Below are 22,164 nucleotides of genomic sequence, written 5' to 3' on the forward strand. Positions count from 1 at the left end.
GTTAGGGGTCTGTAATACGGATAAAATATAAATACTAAAAAAATAAGAATGGGCACCATCTGCAAAATACTTTCAGAAATAACTCCGTTGAGCATGAAAGAACTCCTCCTCCCAAGGCGACGGGTCATAAGGCTGACTAGGCTTCAAAACTGCTTCATTACCTTACCTCCTGCTATTTAACCCTGAAATTTAATCTGGGTAGCATGCCAGGTCCTTCTCTATTCCACCAATAAGCAAAATTTACCTTGAGTTTCACTATTTGAATTTACTCCAGAAACAACAAAACAAAAGAACAACAATAATCATCACGTGACGAGACCAACTCGTTTTGCAGCTTACAAAAACTAATAAATCCACAATCTATGAACCAAAAATGTACAATATACCAACAATTCAGATACACTTAGTTTTGATATACATTTTTACTTATAACATACCTCAAGGTAATAGTTCAATAGGCACTGCCTGACACCACAAGAATTCCACTATATCTAGTAAGGATAGGTGTGACAATCTTCCTTATACTTGGATGTCCTCTTCTTTGTGAATGTCATCCCTAACCATAATTACACACTTCCTTTTAACTGACGCCTTGAGTCCTACCAGCTTCCAACAACTATTTCCAAAGATTCGTCGGGCTCCTCATGTTGCACCAGGACATTAATATACATGAGTCGCCGCCTTGGTTCACATATATATGTACATAGTTTTGAAGGCGGAGCTTCAGGGTGATGATCTCGTATAGATGCCGATGCAATTGCTGTCCCCTTTTTTAACCACCTCACTATACTATGTGAATCAATCCATATAATTTAGCAATTTAAAACGGCTCCTGTGGAATTAATGAACAACGAATTCCATGTTGAATCAATGAAAGAGTGAACAAGTAATGAAAACATAGCCTACTGTTTCATCTAGCAATACTCAGTTCTGTGCTAAATAACACATTAGCTCCAGATAATACACACAAATCACCACGCACTGTACATTCTCATAGAGAATGAACAAGAAAATGCAAACCGTGTAGAGCTTTCCACAGGAAAAGAACTTGTAATAACCTCGTAATGCATCTGTAACGAGGCTGTAATAAATCCGTAATGAACTCTTACAGTAATGACTCTGTAATGTCCTCGTCGCAGGCGTACACATATATAGACTTGCTCCACGTGGTTGAAGCGTCTCCAAAAGTCTACTGGTAGCAACACTTTACCCAGCACATGTCTATGCATCTCTCAGTCAATGCAATCTCGTTCAAAATCCGAACCTACACACTGGCTATCGAGCAGCCGGTATGAATGTCTGCGAATGCTTTCCTTCATCCACACTGACGAATTACAATCTTTAGCCTAATGTATACTTCCCAACTGTACCCCGGGTTTCCAAGCCACTTGTTGCAACACTTTCAACTGACTTCAACAGTCTTCACCGATAGTCACTGTTTTCAGGTTGCAAAACCTTGACCAATCTACACCACTATACCATGTGAATAGATTCTTACCCAAACTGAAATTTATACAAAACATGATATACATATTCAATATTCCTGAACTACAAATTATTCTTATATTCTTACATCTTAACAAAATCACATGATTTTCACTACTTTTACCTTACAAATTATTTCATGAAAAATTCCTAACCTAAAATTGAGAGATCATACTTCCGTACTGTTACAGGTGTTTGTTTTAGAAGTTAGAGGGAAGCACATTCATGGAAACAGGGTGGTCTAGTGAGCAGTGATGACAGTATAGGGAGCTGGATGTCAAGTAAGAAGTGATATGAATTTCTTAGTGTTATACTGTATAATTAGTGTAAAGAAAGGAACAGACTTAAGTAATTTAATAGATATTGAAGTAAGAATTAAATCATAGCTGAGAAGCAGTATTATGGATGTGGAAAATGTTTCCCCAGAACCAGAGGGCTTATCGTAGAGACAGAATAAGAATGGCTGGAGGGGGAGTATTCATCTAGGTGAAAGAAGAATTTATAAGCTACGATAAAAAGCATGAACAAAAAATGGTAAATAAGTTAATCTGAGAAGGACAGATGAATCACAAATTGATGGAATGAACTAGAGGGGAAAAATATTCTGGACATTGTGCTGATAAAACCAGATGAACTCTATAGAGAAACTGAAGGGATGGATGGTGTAACTGCACGCAAAGCTGTTTTTGTCGTATTAAATAATAATATTATTATCATCATTATTATCAACAACAAGAACAACATTAATGTTATTATTACCACCTACCACTAACTACTTGTGATTGTTTTTGGAGATGCCGAGGTGCCAGAATTTTGTCCCGCAGGAGTTTTCTTACTTGCCCGTAAATCTACAGACACGAGGCCGACGTATTTGAGGACCTTCAAATAACACCGGACTGAGCTAGGATCGAACTTGCCAAGTTGGGGTCAGAAGGCCATCACCTCAACCGTCTGAGCCACTCAGCCCAGCAAATGAGACAGACAAGAAGTCTGCAAATGTAGGACTGATGGGCAATACCATATGGTAGAAGCATGGGGGGAGCTCTTCAAAAAGCAATTATGATCCGTGGAAAATGGTAAATAAAAATGTAAACAGCCTATGGGATTGTTGCGGAGTGTGGAAACCGTTTTGTACACAAAACTGCACAAAAATTGGCTGTCACAAAAGATTATTTTCCTTCAAATTCTTCTTGTCTGAAATTGGACGAACATATTGTGCAGATGGTAGGATTCCAAATATAATCCCTTTGGTCAGTGGCTAACTAAAAGTTTAAGAATATTTTTGTGTTTCAAGAATGTAAACCATTAAATATTCTTTGCTAGCCAATTTTTATGAGGTTGAGTGTAACTTTAGAAGTGGTACGAAGTGGTAATAGTACAGAAATGGTACAGACCCACAACATAATAAAACTTAAGGAGGTGGCGCAGGTTCCAAAGAAATATGAGAGTTAGGAATGGTTGTGGAAGTAAGGATAGATTGGAGGAACATACGAGGAAACTGAATTTAGAAAGAAACAAATGTCAAATGAATGTTACAGATATGACACTATATCACAATGGCAAGCATAATTGGCAGTCATGAATTTTAGTGAAAAATGGAGGATTGATATGTATAGGTACTTTAAGGTATAAGCAGGCTCCAGGAAAGAAATTCTGGGAATTATAAATTAACAAGGAGAGGAGCGCATATGTGAGGACTTATAGATAAGTATTCCATCAGCAGCAGGTAAGGTAGTGGGATATAAGGATAATGCACAGGTACAGGAGATGACTAATACTGGCAAAGTATTGAAATGTACCTATGATAATGAAGACATTAAAGAAATATACGAATAGAATGCCAGGAAAGGCAGGTATGATTCATATGATTTCAGAGGCTATACATACTAAAAACAATTGGTTGGGATACAGTGCCATATCTGTAACATTCATTTGATTGCCGTTTGCATAAAGGAGCAATACCAAAAGAATGGAGAGTAGCTACAGTAGCCAAGTGTACAAAGGAAGGGGTGGTGATAAATATAAAGCCGATAATTACAAGCTAGTCAGCTTTACAGGCACTCCCCCCCCCCTTGCACCCACCTTGCGGGCGCCATGAGTGGAAGCCTTTATCTTCCACTCCTCCAGAGGACTTCATGTCTTGCATGTAAGCTCAGGTGAAGCATTCTTTCTGATTATATTAGACGAGTTTGCAAACTTGAGGAGTGTAACCCAAGAACCTGCAGTGCTCCTCATAATAGAATTATAGATTAAATGGTATCAAACGTAAAGTGTACGTTGCTTATTTTCATATTCTTTGCAACATCCACAGTTAGTGTAACCAGTCTGTTTTTGACCATGGTTTCCCAAACCTCCTTCTTGGGAACACTATCGTATGCCTTTGTTAGATCTATTAATGTCATGACCAGATCCTTTTCATATTCTGAATTCTTTTCCATAAATTGCCTCATGCTGAAGATTGGATCCATTGTAGATCTTCCACTTCTAAAGCCATACTGTTCCTCTTGCAACTCTCCTACCTTTCTTCTCATTCTCCTCTTTAACACGTTCCCTGCTTTGCGAGTCACATGCGACTCTTACAGCATAAAAATGTGGTGCTGGATAAAACACACATTTTATTCCTATGCTGCTACGGTGATAACTTTACCTAACACTACAACAGCAAGTCACAAGTGGTATCTATGATGTACTATGGTCGTATCTATGATGTTTTATGGCATAGGTATAGCTTTCTATGCTTGTAGTTAATAAGATGATGAAATCTGTATATAAGTAACATTCTTACTATGATGCTGCATAGAAACTACCCTATACCACAAGCCAAAGGTAACTCACGACGCATGGATCTAATTCAGCTTTTATTATTTGCTATACGAGTCACCTGTGCCTCACGTTTTTACTAGATGCCCGATCAACTGTGGTGGACAAGAGAAGCTATACATTGTTGATTGAGTATTATCGTACTGTAGCCGTCATTACAGGCTGGCGGAAATCTGTTGCAACAGCGTGTGAATACCTTTGTCATCGTGTAAAGTAACTACAAGATTGACAGTTGGGCATCTTTTCTATGCAGCATCATTGTAAGAACATTACTCATATACAGATTTCATCATCTTATTAACAATAAGCATAGAAAGCTACAGAATATGTGTGAATTGTTTCAAATGAAACTTAAATTAGCAGACTTCCAGCCACCCAAAAATTGTTCCAGTTTGGACTCTTCATAACAAACCAGGAGATTCATTTAGAGAAATCATTAGAGGAGTCTGATACTGAGGATCTTTTAAGAAATGAAGATATCGAATATAGAGATATTGATGATCCCAATTTTTCATTATCAAGTTCATAATTTTCACCAGCGTCCTTTGGAACTGACAGAGGTATACAATAGCCACAGTGAACGTGACAATGAACAAGTTAAAAGACAATCAGTCAAATCAGACTGCAGTTGGGATGATATAACCAGGAATGATTTAGGCTTAACTGATTTCCTGAGGAAGCAAAAGTTCAGTTGCAGTTAGAAGAGGGACAGCCCATTGATATATATCTCATTGTGTGGATGACAGCATAGTAGAAATGATGGTTCAAGAAACCAACAGGTATGCCATTCAGTATAAACAAAGTCATAACTTGAAAAGCAAGTCCAGAAGTTTGAAATGGAAGTAAATTAATGTTGAGGAAATGAAACAGTTTCTAAGAATTATCATGTGTTCAAGTCTTGTTCCTCACCCAACTATCAAGTCATACTAGTCTAAGAATGACAGGTAACGCAACTGGATCATTTCCTTCTCTGGAAATTCTGGCACTTTGTAGACAACGAAGCTAACCATCAATCAGGCGATCGTCTTTATTGAATCCAACCCCTCCTTGATAAATTAAACCAAAATTCTGAGAATGCCTTGACAAAGGGGAAGAAAAGGTTTATAGATGAAGCTATGGTTCCTTGGAGAGGCCGTTTAGTTTCCAGAATGTACATTCCTAACAAAACTCACAAATATGGAGCTAAGGTGTATAAACTATGTACAAAAGAAGACTACACAGTTAGAACGAAAATCTATGCAGGAAAATCCACTGTGAATGAAAGCGGAGTAGGTCATGCTCATTCTGTTGTAATGGAGCTTCTAAGTGGATTTCTAAATGAAGGATGAATCCTCTATCCCCGTAATTTCTACATAAGTGTACCTCTGGCAGAAAAAATTCTGAAGAATAAAACCTTGTGTGTGGGACTCTTCGTAGCAATAGACATGGACTACCAATGATAGTGAAACAGAAAATGAAGAAAGCAGAGGTGGTGGGTAAGATGTGTCAGCACGGTACTCAAGTTATCAAGTGGGTTGACAAGCAACCTGTTTTAATGCCTTCAACACTGCCGAGCCATTGTGACTGTCTGGCAGACTCTGGAAAGAAAAACAGAGACAGTGAACGTGTTAGGAAGACTCTCTCCCTCTGTTCTTGATTACAATGGAGCTAAAAAGCGGGTCAATTTCAGCGATAAAAAGTCTTATTATTCAGGTCTGCGGAAAGGTTTAAAATGGTATTTACGTCCCACTAACTACTTTTATGGTTTTCGGAGACGCCGAGGTGCTGCAATTTAGTCCCGCAGGAGTTCTATCACGGTAAATCGACCGATACGAGGCCGACGTGTTTGATCACCTTGAAATACCACCGGACTGAGCCAGGATCAAACCTGCCATGTTGGGGTCAGAAGACCAGTGCCTCAACCATCCGAGCCACTCAGCCTGGCTCCAAAAAAGACACTACCGCAATGTCAAGAGAAGGTCGCAAGAAGCCTGGTTGGAACACAGACATAACCCGTCATCAGCACTGGGAGGAGATGTGCGCACACACTCTCAAAGATTGAAGGACCAGCCGGAAAGTACAAAGACGATGCACGGTTTGCTATACAGCTCAGCGAGAACGTGGTACATCAAAAGACGCTGACAAGAAAAAGCAGGTGACAACATATTGTGAGGAATGCCCAAACAAACCATTCATGTGCATTAGAAATTTTAGTAAAGTTCATAAATGCTGAAAAAGAACTTACTGTGTTCAAAATAAAAATTGCCATTGTATAATAATAAAATCAGTGAGATCATGTGTAAATGATGTTTAAGTCATCAGTCCATAGACTGGTTTGATGCAACTTCTGCTTGTCATATATCTTTGTCTACCCCTACTGTTCTTACCACCTACACTTCCTTCAAAAACCAACTGAACAAGTCCTGGGTGTCTTAAGATGTGTCCTATCATTCTATCTCTTCTTCTCGTCAAATTTAGCCAAATCGATCTCCTCTCACCAATTCGATTCAGTATCCCTTCATTCGTGATTCTATCTGTCCATCTCACCTTCATCATTCTTCTGTAACACCACATTTCAAAAGCTTCTATTCTCTTTCTTTCTTTCTTTCTTTCTTTCTTTCTTTCTTTCTTTCTTTCTGAGCTAGTTATTGTCCATGTTTCACATCCATACAATGCCACGCTCCACACCAAAGTCTTCAAATAAATCTTTCTAATTCCTATATCAATGTTTGAAGCGAGCAAATTTCTTTTCTTAATAAAGCTCTTCCTTGCTTGTGCTAGTCTACATCTTCTGTCCTCCTTACTTCTGCGATCGTTAGTTATTTTACTACCCAAGTAACAATATTCATCTACTTCCTTTAAGACTTCATTTCCTAATCTAATATTTCCTACATCACCTGCCTTTGTTCGACTTCACTCCATTACTTTTGTTTTGGACTTACTTATTTTCATCTTGTACTCCTTACCCAAGACTTCGTCCATACCATTCAGCAGCTTCTCAAGATCTTCTGCAGTCTCAGACAAAATAACAATATCATCGGCTAATCTCAAAGTTTTGATTTCCTCTCCTTGGATTGTGATTCCCTTTCCAAATTCCTCTTTGATTTCCTTTACTGCCTGTTCAATGTAAACATTGAAAAGGAGGGGGACAAACTGCAGCCTTGCCTCACTCCTTTCTGGATTGCTGCTTCTTTTTCAAAGCCCTCGATTCTTATCACTGCAGACTGATTTTTTTACAGATTGTAGATAATTATTCGTTCTCGGTATCTGATCCCAATCACCTTCAGAATCTTAAATAGCAGGGTCCAATCAACATTATCAAATGCCTTTTCTAGATCTACGAATGGCATGTACGTGGGCTTGTCCTTGATTCGATCCTCTAAGATCAGACGTAAAGTCAGGATTGCTTCACGTGTTCCTACATTTCCTCTGAAGCCAAATTGATCTTCTCCCAACTCGGCTTCACCTTGTTTTTCCAATCTTCTATAAATAATGTGTGTTAAAATTTTGCAGGCATGAGATACTAAACTAACGGTGTGGTAGTTTTCACACCTGTCAGCACCGGCATTCTTGGGAATAGGTATAACAACATTCTGCCAAAAATCGGATGGGACTTCTCCAGTCTCCTATATCTTACACACTAAATGGAAGAACCTTGCCATGCTGGTTTCTCCTAAGGCAGTCAGTAATTCAGAGGGAATGTCATCAATTCGAGGTGCCTTGTTCCTATTTAGGTCACTCACAGCTCTGTCAAACTCTGACCTCAAAACTGGGTCTCCCATTTCATCAGAATCAACAGCCTCTACTTGTTCCAGAACCCTTTGATCTACTTCTTTACCTTCGTACAACTGCTGGATATGTTCCTGCCATCTTTCTGCTTTGTCTTCTTTCCCTAGAAGTGGCTTTCCATCTGAGCTCTTAATATCCATACACCTAGATTTCCTTTCTCCAAAGGTTTCCTTGATTTCCATGTAGGCAGCATCTACCTTTCCTAGGACCATACAACTTTCAATATCCTTGCACTTCTTCAGTCATTCTTCCTTAGCTACCTTGCACTTTCTATCTACTTGATTCTTTATTTGCCTGTATTCTTCTCTGCCCTCTTAATTTCTAGCATCCTTGTAATTTTGTCGTTCATCAATCAGGTCTAGTATCTCCTGAGTTATCCACCGATTCTTAGTTGATTTTTTCTTCCTTCTTAACATTTCTTCAGCAGCCCTACTGACTTCATTTTTCATGACTCTCCACTCTTCCTGTATTGTGTTTCCTTCAGCCATTTCATTTAGCCCTTGTGCAACGTATTCCTTGAAACAATCCCTCACACTCTTTTCTTTCAACCTGACTAGATCCCATCTTTTTGCATTCTTTCCTTTCTTCAATTTCTTCAACTTCTGATGGAATTTCATGACCAACAAGTTGTGGTCAGAGTCCACATCTGCTCCTGGGAAAGTTCTGCAATCCAACACCTGGTTTCTGAATCTCTGTCTAATCATAATGAAGTCTATTTGATACCTTCCTGTGTCTCCAGGTCTCCTCCATGTATACAGCCGTTGTTTGTGGTGTTTGAACCAAGTATTGGCAAGGACTAAATTATGATCAGTGCAGAATTCAACCAGCCAACTTCCTCTTTCGTTCCTTTGTCCCAATCCGAATTCTCCTACTGTATTACCTTCTCTTCCTTGGCCGACTACTGCATTCCAGTCTCCCATCGCTATTAGATTCTCGTCACCTTTTACATATTGTATTAAATCTTCTATCTCTTCATATATTCTTTTGATTTCCTCATCATCCGCTGAACTAGTGGGCTTATAGACCTGCACTATTGTGGTGGGCATTGGTTTGGTGTATATCTTGACGACAATAATTCTTTCACTATGCTGGTCGTAGTAGCTTATCCGCTGCCCTATTTTCTTATTCATTATTAAACCAACTCCTGCATTACCCGTTTGATATTGTGTTGATAATTTGGTAGTCGCCTGACCAAAAATCCTGTTCTTCCTGCCAACGTAATTCACTTGTACTAACTACATCTAACTTTAGTCTATCCATCTCTCCTTTCAGGTTCTCTAACCGATCACAACGATTCAAACTTCTAACATTCCACGCTCCAACTTGCAGAATGTCAGTATCCATCTTCCTGATGATCGCTCCCTCTTGAGTAGACCCCACCCGGAGATCCGAATGGGGGACTCTTACCTCCAGAATATTTTACCCGGGAGGAAGCCATCATCAGTACATCATTCATCCAGAGAGAACTGCATGTCCTTGAGAGTTAGTTACAGCTGTAGTTTCCCGTTGCTTTCAGCCGTGTAGCAGTATCAACACAAGTAAGCCATGTTGAGTATTATTACAAGGCCATATCAATCATCTAGACTGCTGCCCTTGCAACTTCCGAAAGGCTGCTACCCCCATTTCGATGAACCATTCCTTAGTCTGGTCTCTCAACAGATACCCATCTGATATGGTTGCACCTGCGGCTCTGCTATCTGCTTCATTGGGACATGCAAGCCTCCCCACCGTGGCAAGGTCACATGGTTCACAGGGGAGGCATGTGTAAATAGTTTAGGGAATTTCGAGATCAGTGAAAAAAAAAAAATACACAGTTTGGTTCAAATAGAGAACAGTATTATTTTTAAAATATTTTAAATTTTATATACAGTGCCTTTACTATTATAAAGCAAATAACTATGTTCAATTATTATTCGTCTAAAATGCATTTATGCTTATGTAAATCAACCTTTACCAACATGTAGAAAGGGATGTTAATGTTCTGTTCTGTGCAACGCGAGACACTGGTGACTCGTGGATTTCAATGATTATTGCCGCTAAACCGAGCGCTGGTGGATTCCCCTGCTGAGGAATGTGAGAACTTGACAATACTTCCAGCTGCCAATCTCATTATTTTGAAGTAATATACTTTCGCCATCCACCACCAGCCCACAGAACTACTTCCGTAGAACGAGTCACACGTGCCTCGAGATGCACACCGGCAAAGTACGGTAAGAGACACTGGTGACTCGTGACACACTCCCACTTAATGTCAACAGTGTAACAATAGTAGCGAATGTGTTAATATCCTTTGCAGTATTTTTTCCACATGATAAAGAGCGCGATTCCTATATACACTATGTGATCAAAAGTATCCGGACACCCCCAAAACATACGTTTTTCATCTTAGGTGCATTGTGCTGCCACCTACTGCCAGGTACTCCATAGCAGCGACCTCAGTGGTCATTCGAGATTGTGAGAGAAGAGAATGATGCGCTCCGCAGAACTTAGGGACTTCGAACGTGGTCAGGTGATTGGGTGTCACTTGTGTCAAAAGACTGTACACGAGATTTCCACACTCCTAAACATCCCTAGGTCCACTGTTTCTGATGCGATAGTGAAGTGGAAATGTGAAGGGACACGCACGGCACGAAAGCGCACAGGCCGACCTCGTCTGCTGACCGACAGAGACAGCTGACAGTTGAAGAGGGTCCTCAAGTGTAATAGGCAGGTAACTATCCAGACCATCACACAGGAATTCCAAACTGCATCAGGATCCACTCCAAGTACACGACAGTTTGGCGGGCGGTGAGAAAACTTGGACTTCATGGTCGAGCGGCTGCCCATAAGCCACACATCACGCAGGTCAATGCCAAACGATGCCTCGCTTGGTGTAAGGAGCATAAACATTGGACGATTGAACAGTGAAAAAACGTTGTGTGGAGTGACGAATCACGGTACACAATGTGGCAATCCGATGGCAGGATGTGGGTGTGGCGAATGCCCAGTGAACGTCCATCTGCCAGCGTGTGTATTGCCAACAGTAACATTCGGAGGCGGTGGTGTTATGGTGTGGTCATGCTTTTCATGGAGGGGGCTTGCAACCCTTGTTGTTTTGCGTGGCACTATCACAGCACACGCCTATATTTATGTTTTAAGCACCTTCTTGCTTCCCACTGTTGAAGAGCACTTCGGGGATGATGATTGCATCTTTCAACACGATCGAGCACCTGTTCATAATGCACGGCCTGCGGCGGAGTGGTTACACGACAATAACATCCCTGTAATGGACTGGCCTGCACAGAGTCCCGACCTGAATCCTATAGAACACCTTTGGGATGTTTCGGAATGCCGACTTCGTGCCAGGCCTCACCGACCAACATCGCTACCTCTCCTCAGTGCAACACTCCGTGAAGAATGGGCTGCCATTCTCAACCAACCTTCCAGCACCTGACTGAACATTTGCCTGCGAGAATGGAAGCTGTCATGAAGGCTAAGGGTGGGCCAACACCATATTGAATTCCAGCATTACCGATGGAGGGCGCCACGAACTTTTACATCATGTTCAGCCAGGTGTCTGGATACTTTTCATCACATAGTGTAGTTATCACACAATTTTTTGTTCCCGTTCTTTAAGACTGGTATTATTATTTCCTTTCCCCAGTCTTCTGGCACACATTTCTGTTTCGATATACACTTTAACAATCTATAACCCTTTGTAATTCAACAGGTCCAGCAGCCTTCCTCTTTCACCAGCTTTGTATAAACCGTTTCTTTCCTAATACTTCATATAATTCCATACAGCATTCCTTTACTGGCAGTTCCATCCGTTTTAATATTTCGTGTGAATTCTTCTATACTTTTCTTCTCTTACCTATTTCTTACATTCCCTTTTATTATCATGATACTCCTTTTGCTTTCTTCTATTATATTCTTGCCAAGCTTTCATCTTTTATTTCAGTGCTTTTCTCATTTTCTCATTCCCCAGGGTGTCTCCTTTTCTTTCACTCTTGTCATTGATCTACCACAGGCACACACTGTCCCACTTTCGAATGCCGTTTTGAAGTTGAAAAATTTATCTTTCAAATTTCCTACTTCAGTAACTAGAATTTGTTGTTTCAGTCTCTCCAGAAATTCTTCCTGTACACACTTATCTTTCAATGTCTACACTTTTATTATACTATCTACTTAAGTTTTCCATTTTGCCACCAGTGTACATATGAAAAACATTCTTAATCTTAGAAAATAGAGTCAAAAACTAGAAGTAACATGACAAAAAATAACAAGCACATTAAATGCATATTCTCATAGATATTCACTCCTCAAGATTCATTCAACCTGCCAACACACATTGAGGAGATGTTCACAGCATGGTGAAAAATGATTTTATGCTATTTATGGCTCTAATGTTGTGGAGCAGAGTGTTCCATATTCTAGCTTCAGTCACAACAAAGGAATGGCTATATGCTGCTTATCTGCTGAGAGGGATAGCAAGGGATACCAGAGCGTGTGTTATGCTGGTGGAAGAAGGATAGGAAATTCAGTTTTGAAGATATGTAATAGGCAATATTCTTATTTAATATTCAAAACATTAATACTGCCATGTGGAGGTTTCTATACTGTTGAAATTTTAGAAGGGAAAGTTGACGATAATAAGGTGTAATATGAATATCATAGCGTAAGGAGAAGATAAATTTAATACAAGAGTTCATAGCACGTTGTGATAGGTTTAGCTGTTCTCTCATGGTATCAATTAGTATTATGTCGCAGTAGGAAAATAGAGGGAGAATAAGAGTATTTGTAAGTCTAATTCTCATGTTTAATGGCAGCATATTTTGATGTTTTAGTGGGTGGAGGTAGGTGTATACATTTCTATGCACATTGGTAATGTGCTCTCCCCAGTTAAGACTCCTTTATACACACACTTCAAAAAAGGTTTTGCATGAGGTCCTGAGCCTTTACATACAAATGGAATAGAGATATACACAAAAAAAATTTAAGCTCTCCTTATTGCTTCTGAAAACTACACATTGCAGCATACACCAGTACCTCTAATACCCAGTAGCATATCCTGATGCAATGATGCATACCTGTATTCGTGGTGGTGTACTATCCACTAGTTCATCAAGGCATTGTTGGTCCAGATTTTCCCACTTTTAAACGGCAGTTTGGCATACATCTCTCACATTGGTTGGTGGTACATCTCATCCAGAAACAGCCCTTTTCAATATATCCCAGGCATGTTTGATAGGGTTCATGTCTGGAGAAGATGCTGGCCACTCTAGTCGAGCGATGTCGTTATCATGAAGGAACTCATTCACAAGATGTGCAGGATGTGGGCAAGAATTGTCGTCCATGAAGACTAATGCTTCTTCGAAATTCTGCCGATATGACTGCACTATAGGTCGGAGGATGTCATTTCTGCATCATATAGCCATTTTGGCGCCTTCCATGACCACCAGTGGCGTACGTCAGCCCCACATGTCACTCCAGGATATCAGGGAACCACCCCCTTGCCGCACTCACTGGACAGTGTGTCTAAGACTCTAGCCTGACCAGACTACCTCCAAACAAGTCTCCGATGACTGACTGGTTGAAGGCATGTGTGACACTCATCTGTGAGGACAACATGATGCCAATTCTGACGGATCCATTCAGCATGTTGTTAGGCCTATCTGTACCACGCTGCATGGCACCTAGGTTGCAAATGTGGACCTCACCGTGGACATCTGGAGTGAAGGTGCCCATCTTGCAGCCTATTGCATACAGTTCGAGTCTAAACACTACGTCCTGTGGCTGCACGAAACGCAATATTCAGTATGGTGGCGTTGCTTTCAGGGTTCCTGAGAGCTGAAATCCATAAGTAGCAGTCATCCAATGCTATCGTGGCCCTTGGGCGGCCTAAGCGAGGCATGTCATCGACAGTTCCTGTATATTCATACCTCCTCCATGTCCGAACAACATCACTTTCGTTCACTCAGAGGTGTCTGGAAACTTCCCTTGAGAGCACCTCCCGACACAATGTAACAATGCGGATATGATCAAACTGCGGTATTTACCTTCTAGGCATGGCAGAACTACAGACAACACGAGCAGTGTACCTCCTTCCTGGTGGCATGACTGGAACTGATCGGCTGTCGTACTCAGTCCGTCTAATAGGCCCTGCTCGTGCATGGTTATTTACGTCTTTGGGCAGGTTTAATGACATCTAGGAACAGCCAAAGGGACTGCGTTCTCTATGAAATATAAACATTCAGCATCAGTGTTCCAGCTATCTTAGAACCGAGGTGACGCAACATCTTTTTGATGTGTGTATTTACACCACAATTTCTTATCAAGTTTTCATACTGAACAATTTTACCAGATAAAGTGAGTGGAGGAATGTTTTTGTTCTTTGCTGCACTAATTTGTTTCATCTGTCCAACAATAATAGCTTTTGATTTTGATGGATTAATTAAAATGTAGTTTTCATGGACATACGGTATACACAGATATTTAAGTCAGACTTCATATGATCTATAGCTTAATTAAAGTGTCTGTTTCTTTTTCAGGTATAATTCTGTTGTATGTTTTCTTTTTGAGGTACTTTCTGAATGTATTTTTTCATAAATTCATTTTGAAAGTCTAAAGAACCTAACCGTTATAAATTAACGGAGTCAAAACTGAAAATCTTAACAAGGCCTCTCTCAGTGTTGCCCACATTATTTTATGGAAATATACTGTATTTACTTGTGTGTTCGACCCCCCCTCGCATATTAGACCCCCGCCCCCCTGGCTTTTTGAGACAAAGAAAATGAAAAATATAAATCTTGCATACAAGACCCCCCCCCCAACATAATTTGTCAGAGAACAACAAAGATTCCGCTATGAAGCGGATACAGGCCTTATTGCAGCTCCGATGACATCACGCAAATTTGTGAATAGTTTTGTCCGCACAACCCGCGCAATGAAAATGCGCGTCGGTCATGCGGTACATCTGTGTTTCGTAGTTAAGAATGTCCGCCAGCATAATAGTTAGCACAGTCAGCCGTCGTTCTCGGGGGGGGGGCCCTAGTTCTATTCCCGGTAGCGTATTGTCAGAGATTTAAGAATGGCAGGAAAGTTGATATGCAGTAAACATCCTACATGCAGCTCCTCTCCATTGGGGGCTGCACGACCTCGGGATGAGGAAATTAGTTTACTTTAGTTAATGCAACAATCGTGAATATTTCTTAATATAGCAAGATCATTAACAAAGTGATCATTTAATATCTCTCAACTCAGGCCAATATAGCCGACATGATCTTTGGAGACAAGTAGGTTTAAAACGCAATAAAAACAATTCAATCGTAACGATTGTTTAACTAAATAATAATAATAATAATAATAATAATAATAATAATAATAATAATAATAATAATAATAGCAACAACAACAACGGTATTGATTTTACGTCCCCACTAACTACTTTTACGATTTTCTGATGTGCCAAACAGAACATACTATGTGTTAACGAAAAAAAATATGGAGGCAATGAACGTGCAAAATTAAACGTTATGATAGTAAAATGCATTACCACCACACCTGTAGATATCAATAAATGCGACAAGCTTTCCTGTTATTTTTATTCTTTCAGTCGTGGAACTTAACTTTTTTTTTCCTCTAGTCGCTTTACGTCGCACCGACACAGATAGGTCTTATGGCGACAATGGGACAGGGAGTGGCTAGGAGTGGGAAGGAAGCAGCCGTGGCCTTATTTAAGGTACAGCCCCAGCATTTGCCTGGTGTGAAAATGGGAAACCACGGAAAACCATCTTCAGGGCTGCTGACAGTGGGGTTCGAACTTACTATCTCACGAATACTGGATACTGGCCGCACTTAAGCGACTGCAGCTATCGACCTCGGTAAACTTAACACTATTGATTGAAATAATAACATTAAGTTATTATTATTATTACATGTAAACTTAACACTAGCCGGGCACTTACTAGCATACATAACCTGAACAATGTAGTCTCTCTTATCTCAATTACAGCTGTTTAGGTAAATCCTGATGTGATAAATGTAGAGAACAAGCATGAAATACAGTATACTTAGAAATAAAGGCCTGGCTTTCAATAGTCGCAGTTATTCAAAGAATGCTTCTACTCACCATGCATTACATTCGGAAGTACAGCTCGTAACATACATTATCAGCTGGTGGGTTGGCATGCTTTTTACAGCACGGCTTTATTCAGAAGGGGTGGCTTCTGCTACACATACACCAACAGGGAATAACAGAGACCATCTCCAGAAACCATCTGCGAATAGTTTCTCATTGTTTGGACTCTACAGTCTGGAACGAAACTATTTTTTAAGCTGTAAAACGACGGGATCTTGAATACTCGCGATTGCTGTGAAGATGATGTCATTTGGAATGACAACACGCCAGCAGCAGTGAAGCTGGCGGCACAAGACGATAATTCAAATGAAAGCAATGATCAGGTTTACTATGTGGTAGGCCTACTGCTTAACTGACAGACACAAATGACTGCCATTACATTCTTTTGTATTAATATTGCATAAGACAATACCCTTATCCCTTTTCTCTACGGGGTCGAGTATGAAGCGAGACTAATTTTCGTAGCGAGTTTGTACGACCGCATGCCCTTCTTGACGTCAACCTCATCAGAGGAGTTAATGAGATGAAACGAATGACATGATTTAAGAGTAACTAAAAGTTACTATATTTACTTCATACGTAAGCTAACAGTCATGTGTTCATCATTAAATTTATTCTTTTTAAATTTAGAAATACTGCCTTCCAACAAAAATAGCCAGTAAAACTCAGAATACATTCTTAAGTTTGTTAAAGAATAGTGTTGAATGTTAACATGTACAATTTATAGCTCTTTATAGCAGCCATGTGTTTACTGCACAAAATTTGAGATCATCACGTTTTGGGAACCCTCCCCCCCCCCCCCCCCACCCCTCCCTTTACTTTTCTTGGCTGGAAAAGTGAAGAAGAAAAAAAGGGGGTCTAATATGCGAGTAAATGTGGTATTTATAACATGGAAAATTCAAAAATCAACAGCTCAAATTTATAGCTAAAAATGGTGTAGGAAGCAATGATGAAAATCAAAAGTGTAAATCTCTCTATTATTGCTTGTCTCACAGAAAGATTGTAAAAGTCAAATTATTAAAAATTGCTCAGTATTAATTTTTCATATACAGGTTATTTTTATAAGAATGGTATTGAAACAGGAACCAACTGGTTACATCTGCAATTGCCCGTAACCGAACTGGAGACCGCACGGCCTGTTTTGTAAGTTAAAATTGTGCACGTTGTAGTCTGTTACACAACACGTGCTGTTAGCAAGCTCGGCTGCAGCTTGCCAAGGCACAACCTTGAAGTCACCGAAGACGTGGCCTGCACGCCAGAAGGAATGATCTAGAAGCTTTCTTCTATCTTCGCTTCCTGATGATATAACAGCAAATGGATAACGGGATCGTGTAGCTGGCAATAACAAATAGCTTGTACTCAAATTTCAAGTTGACAGCTACATTATTTACAGAAATATTAAGATGTTAAAATATCAGGTGATATCCATGACATTCACGCTCAGGGTCAAGTTTCTGTACACAAGGCCAGCCTGGAGAGAACGACCCACAGCAACCTACTGTAGAGCAGAGACCGGTGGAGATCTGCTGCATGGCATAGTACTAGCGAGTATGATTGGAATTTGTGTGTGGAGTGCCTAGTTACAAATGTCTGCAACTTTGAACTCTGTATCAGAGAAGCACAGCCTAGGTGAGAACTTCGACTGTGACAGCAGTGTAACTTTATATTCTAAAATTTTTCGCCCACTTCTAAAAGACTTATTCAAAAGCATTCAAACACACTTACATATTACGTTGCTTGCTTTAAAACACTAGTGTTATACTTTGTTCAGCGGGACATATTATTTTTGTGCTGTATGCTACAGAATTGTCATTAAACAACAAATTACAATTTGATCAGACAGCTATACGTATTTGAACTTTTGCAAGTGACCAGCTATTTAGGATTCCGTTTATTAAAATTATGTGCCCATTATTTCACGTAAGGGAACATAGACTGTGAAACTGAGCATTAATACTTTATGGTGTGCGAGACAGGCAGTGCAGATTGTTTCTTGAATATTAAGTGCCCATTATTTTCTGTGAGAGAACATATACTGTGTAACTGAACATTATGACATTATCATGTGCGAGATAGAATGTACAGACTCTTTAGAATTCATGACCTATATTCAAACTTACAGTTGGGAACACAGTGCATTCAGCATCTCGAACTTGTGTTGTTGGACAGTGACTGTTCGATAGCATTATCACGTGGAACCTTGGTTCAAATATCATAGGTGAAATTTCCCTACAAACGTTACACTTGTTAATTATGAACAAACAGTGCTATAACACACCAAGTAGCGTGAGCAATTTGACACCACATGCATAGACTTCACCACCCGTATCATCGTGTGAACTTCCATCGTGAGAACGTGATAGCTTCGGGGGACTGTGGTGATGGTGTTCTGGATCGTCGGGGAACATATGGTGATGGTGTTCCTGGTCATCGGTGGATACGTGGTCCTCTGGGGCTGCGAGGACGCAGTCAGACGGAGCCAGCTACTTCAAGATCCACAACAACAACAACAACAACTTGAAGGATATATGCATCTGTGCTGTTTAAAGAACAGTCAGTTCAAATGTTATGAACTGTGACCTCCAATTTAACTTTCAAACCCACACGTCACTTTCAGTTTTCCATGTAACCATCAATTTCTTAAGCGACATTCAATTTTACAAATAACTCAATTTTACACGTAAAGCCAGTGTAATATTAAAGTCTTACCAGAGCTACTCCGAAGCTCAAACAAACTTGCTAACGAGTGGAAAGAACTTTAATGACTTTCATAGAATGCAATCAAGACTTAGCCATTTCATTAGATATATTTCCAGTGAATAAGAACTTGAATAATATCAATTTTACTTCTTACCTAACGAATGAACTCTAATTTACGATAATTTTTGAATTGGGCATTCAGTTTAGAACTTCAAGAGTGAACTTTATTTATTTTCATAATAAGTCAAGCTGATTAATTATTCCAAGAAGGAACTTTATTTATTTCGTTATAATATTGAATTGAGCGCTTGCTTGAAACTTCAAGAATGAACTTTGACCATTTTACTATAACCAAGTGTCAATTATTAGCAGAATTTAAACGTCAAGAATAAACTTGATTTGCTTTCAGATATCAAATTTTGATGGTATGCAAGTTTCATTTAACAAGGATTTCTACAAGAATAAAATAGTAACTGAAATAATAATAATAATAATAATAATAATAATAATAATAATAATAATAATAATAATAATACTGGTAGCCAATATTTGGGATAAGAGAAAGTTCCTCTAAAAAGGAGTTGGTTCAAGCCAGACAATACAGTATGAAAATGCAAATCCATAGCCTGTTTTCAGTCATTTGACCGGGTCAGGAATGGAATGAATGAAGTCCCCATCTAGCGGTGAGGATAGGAATTGTGCCGGCTGCTGAAGCCTGTCTCACTCCACTGGGGCAATGATTAATAAAAGACAGATTAAATGAAATGTTATTGGAGAGAATAGCTGGAATTAAAGATATTTCCTTTTAAAAACAAGTAAGGTACTGGAAAAGAAGGTACTTTGGCAAATGTGGTCTCATCAACATGTCGCTATCATCATACTGTAAAATTTTCAATTTAAAAATCTCTTTAATTTCTTTAACTGAGCATTTCATTGTCAAACATTTTGTTTACAATAGTAGCTGGATGAGAATTAGAGTAGTAAAACGTAGCATTTAAAATATTTAATATACCGTTGGCATATATTGTATGAAGTATGCGCTACTGATTCAACTGGAGAATGATGCATGTTGCTGCATTCACACTACAGACTACAATCAAAGGAGCATCTGCTCCACTTCCAACACTACTCTGACGCTTGGTACTAACAGTCAAGAACACAACAGACACGGCTTAAGGGATTAGACAGCCCTCTGCCTTCAAAATGATTTCTCTGCTTGTTATTGCACCATGTTTAAGTCTGGGAAATACTGTATTGTTACGTGCCAGCCCCGTGGTAACCCCTTTAGGTACTTCCAGGAAGAGGCTAGCAATTCACATGACCTGGGATCTCCCAGCCGGCTTGTAGGGCGGGGCCGGCCTTTCAATGTAATGTTCTCGTTGGCCGGCTTACGTTCGAGTTTCTTGGAGATTCAGCGGGAATGGTCTGCCGCTAGTGATCTCATGAAAATTCTGGCTCAAATCACCCGAGATATAAAAAGGGAGGCTAGCCGGAGGCAGAGGGTGACAGTTTGGGCTCTAGGGTGGAGCTGGAGTCAGTGTTGGACTCCATGTGAGACTCAAGTGTGTTGGGTGTCGCTAGTGTCCCACCGAGGTCTGAACCAGGAGCTGTGGTTGTGGTGTCAGATCATCCAGTGAGTAGGTGGGCTGGAGATGACAAAACGGAAGATTTGTTCTACCTGGGAGTACTGTGTGCTTGTGTAATTTTATGGACTGAGGACCGCCGTGAGTCAGCGAGGAAACCTACCATTGTGAGTGCGAGGATAAATGGACCTGTATTAATGTTCGCTGTTGTGAGTAATATCCTGCGGCTGAATACTGTTGAGCTGTAGTTGTTTACTGCATGTAACTGTGTGAATTACTGGACTGTCTGTGGAGTCGAACGAACGAACAGTCGTCCTGTGTCGAGTGGTCCGTAGCCCTGTGTTCAGATCCACCGGTCTACACACAGCTGCTGTGCGAGGTGACTGGACTTGGGGAAGCGAGATTAAGGATTATATGTCACCAGGTAGAGGAATGGGCTGGACCGCCTGCTGCGCCATAAGGAAGAGTAATTTGTAAATATACCGCAGTCAGTCAGTCAGGTCAGTCAGTGTGAGAGTGTGTATGCACGCACGCACGCACGCACTAGTCAGCAGTTGTCACAGTTATTCAATGTGTTTGTAAAATGCATTTTTAATGTTGGCGAGACTGCAAGAGTAGCAAAATAGTCCAGCAGATGTGAAAAAATTGTAGTAGTAGGAAACATAATTGAAATACCAGAAATTAACATTTGAATAACTAGTCTTAAAAATGACCACAAGCCCCACCCTTGACGAAATTCTAATGTATGGCACCGAGTGTAAGAATTTAAATATTACACAGCTTTTAATTCAATAACATTTCACAATATCTCAGTTTGATGTTTGGGAAGTGTTCACTTCCGTGGTGATAACAGTATGGAGTTGGCATGAACACCATGTTTAATACTCACGGTGTAATGTAGTGAGAGAACATGAACTGGGGCAAAGGAGTTGGACAGAGGTAAAAGTCACCAAGTCCACTTTTAGAGGAAGATGAGTTATATGTGGTTTCGAATCAAAATAATATTTTTTTGTCTCATGAAGAGGTCATCAAGTGCATAGGAAGACTCCATCCCATTTTCTATTTTAGAAGAAATCACCAATTGCATTTCTGGTTCATTTATGGCTGGGAAAAAAAGTAAATTTTATCTCAGAAACATGAAAGTCACTTGGTGAGTTTTATCTCTAAACCAATGATTTCTACCACTACAGCAATTTGCACAGGGATACAGAGCTAATAAAAGAATTAAAAACAGAAGCATGAAGTTCCATGAAGAATAAGGCTTTGCATAATAATTCAGTCAAAGAATGCTAGACTTCATTCAAACATGTATCTCTACAAGTATAGTTTCCGTAACTACTTAAAGTAATTAACATCACCAAAAAATATTAGTCAATGAACTGTAGAACTGAACTTTCCTACCTGTGTAGGCTGATTAAAGTCACGACGTTCTTTATACAGCATCAAGATAGGACCCCGTAATACTGCCCAAACAAGTTTCCATGACCTGTCACTGGCACGCTGTAACCAACACATTGCAACAGGATGAAAATTATGTTTACATTAATGTTGCATTTCAACAAAAACCAATTTAAACAAATTTAGGATATAAGCTATTCATATAAGAACTAAAACACTGGAGCATTACTTGAGGTACAAAGAATCTTATTATAGGATTAATACAATTAAAAAGATATTATACACGTTTCT

General features: G+C 39.8%; 1 protein-coding gene across 1 annotated transcript in view; it reads right to left on the reverse strand.

Annotated features, from left to right (window-relative positions):
* RhoGAP19D (Rho GTPase activating protein at 19D) overlaps nucleotides 1-22,164 on the reverse strand; it is a 528,281-nt gene that overhangs the window by 343,064 nt on the left and 163,053 nt on the right. The window contains exon 14 of the mRNA XM_068226072.1: nucleotides 21,877-21,975. Coding sequence (XP_068082173.1) covers nucleotides 21,877-21,975 — 99 coding nt within the window. The remainder of the gene's footprint in view (nucleotides 1-21,876; nucleotides 21,976-22,164) is intronic.

The sequence above is a fragment of the Anabrus simplex genome, chromosome 2 (genome assembly GCF_040414725.1).
Source record: "Anabrus simplex isolate iqAnaSimp1 chromosome 2, ASM4041472v1, whole genome shotgun sequence".
Lineage (NCBI taxonomy): Eukaryota > Metazoa > Arthropoda > Insecta > Orthoptera > Tettigoniidae > Anabrus > Anabrus simplex.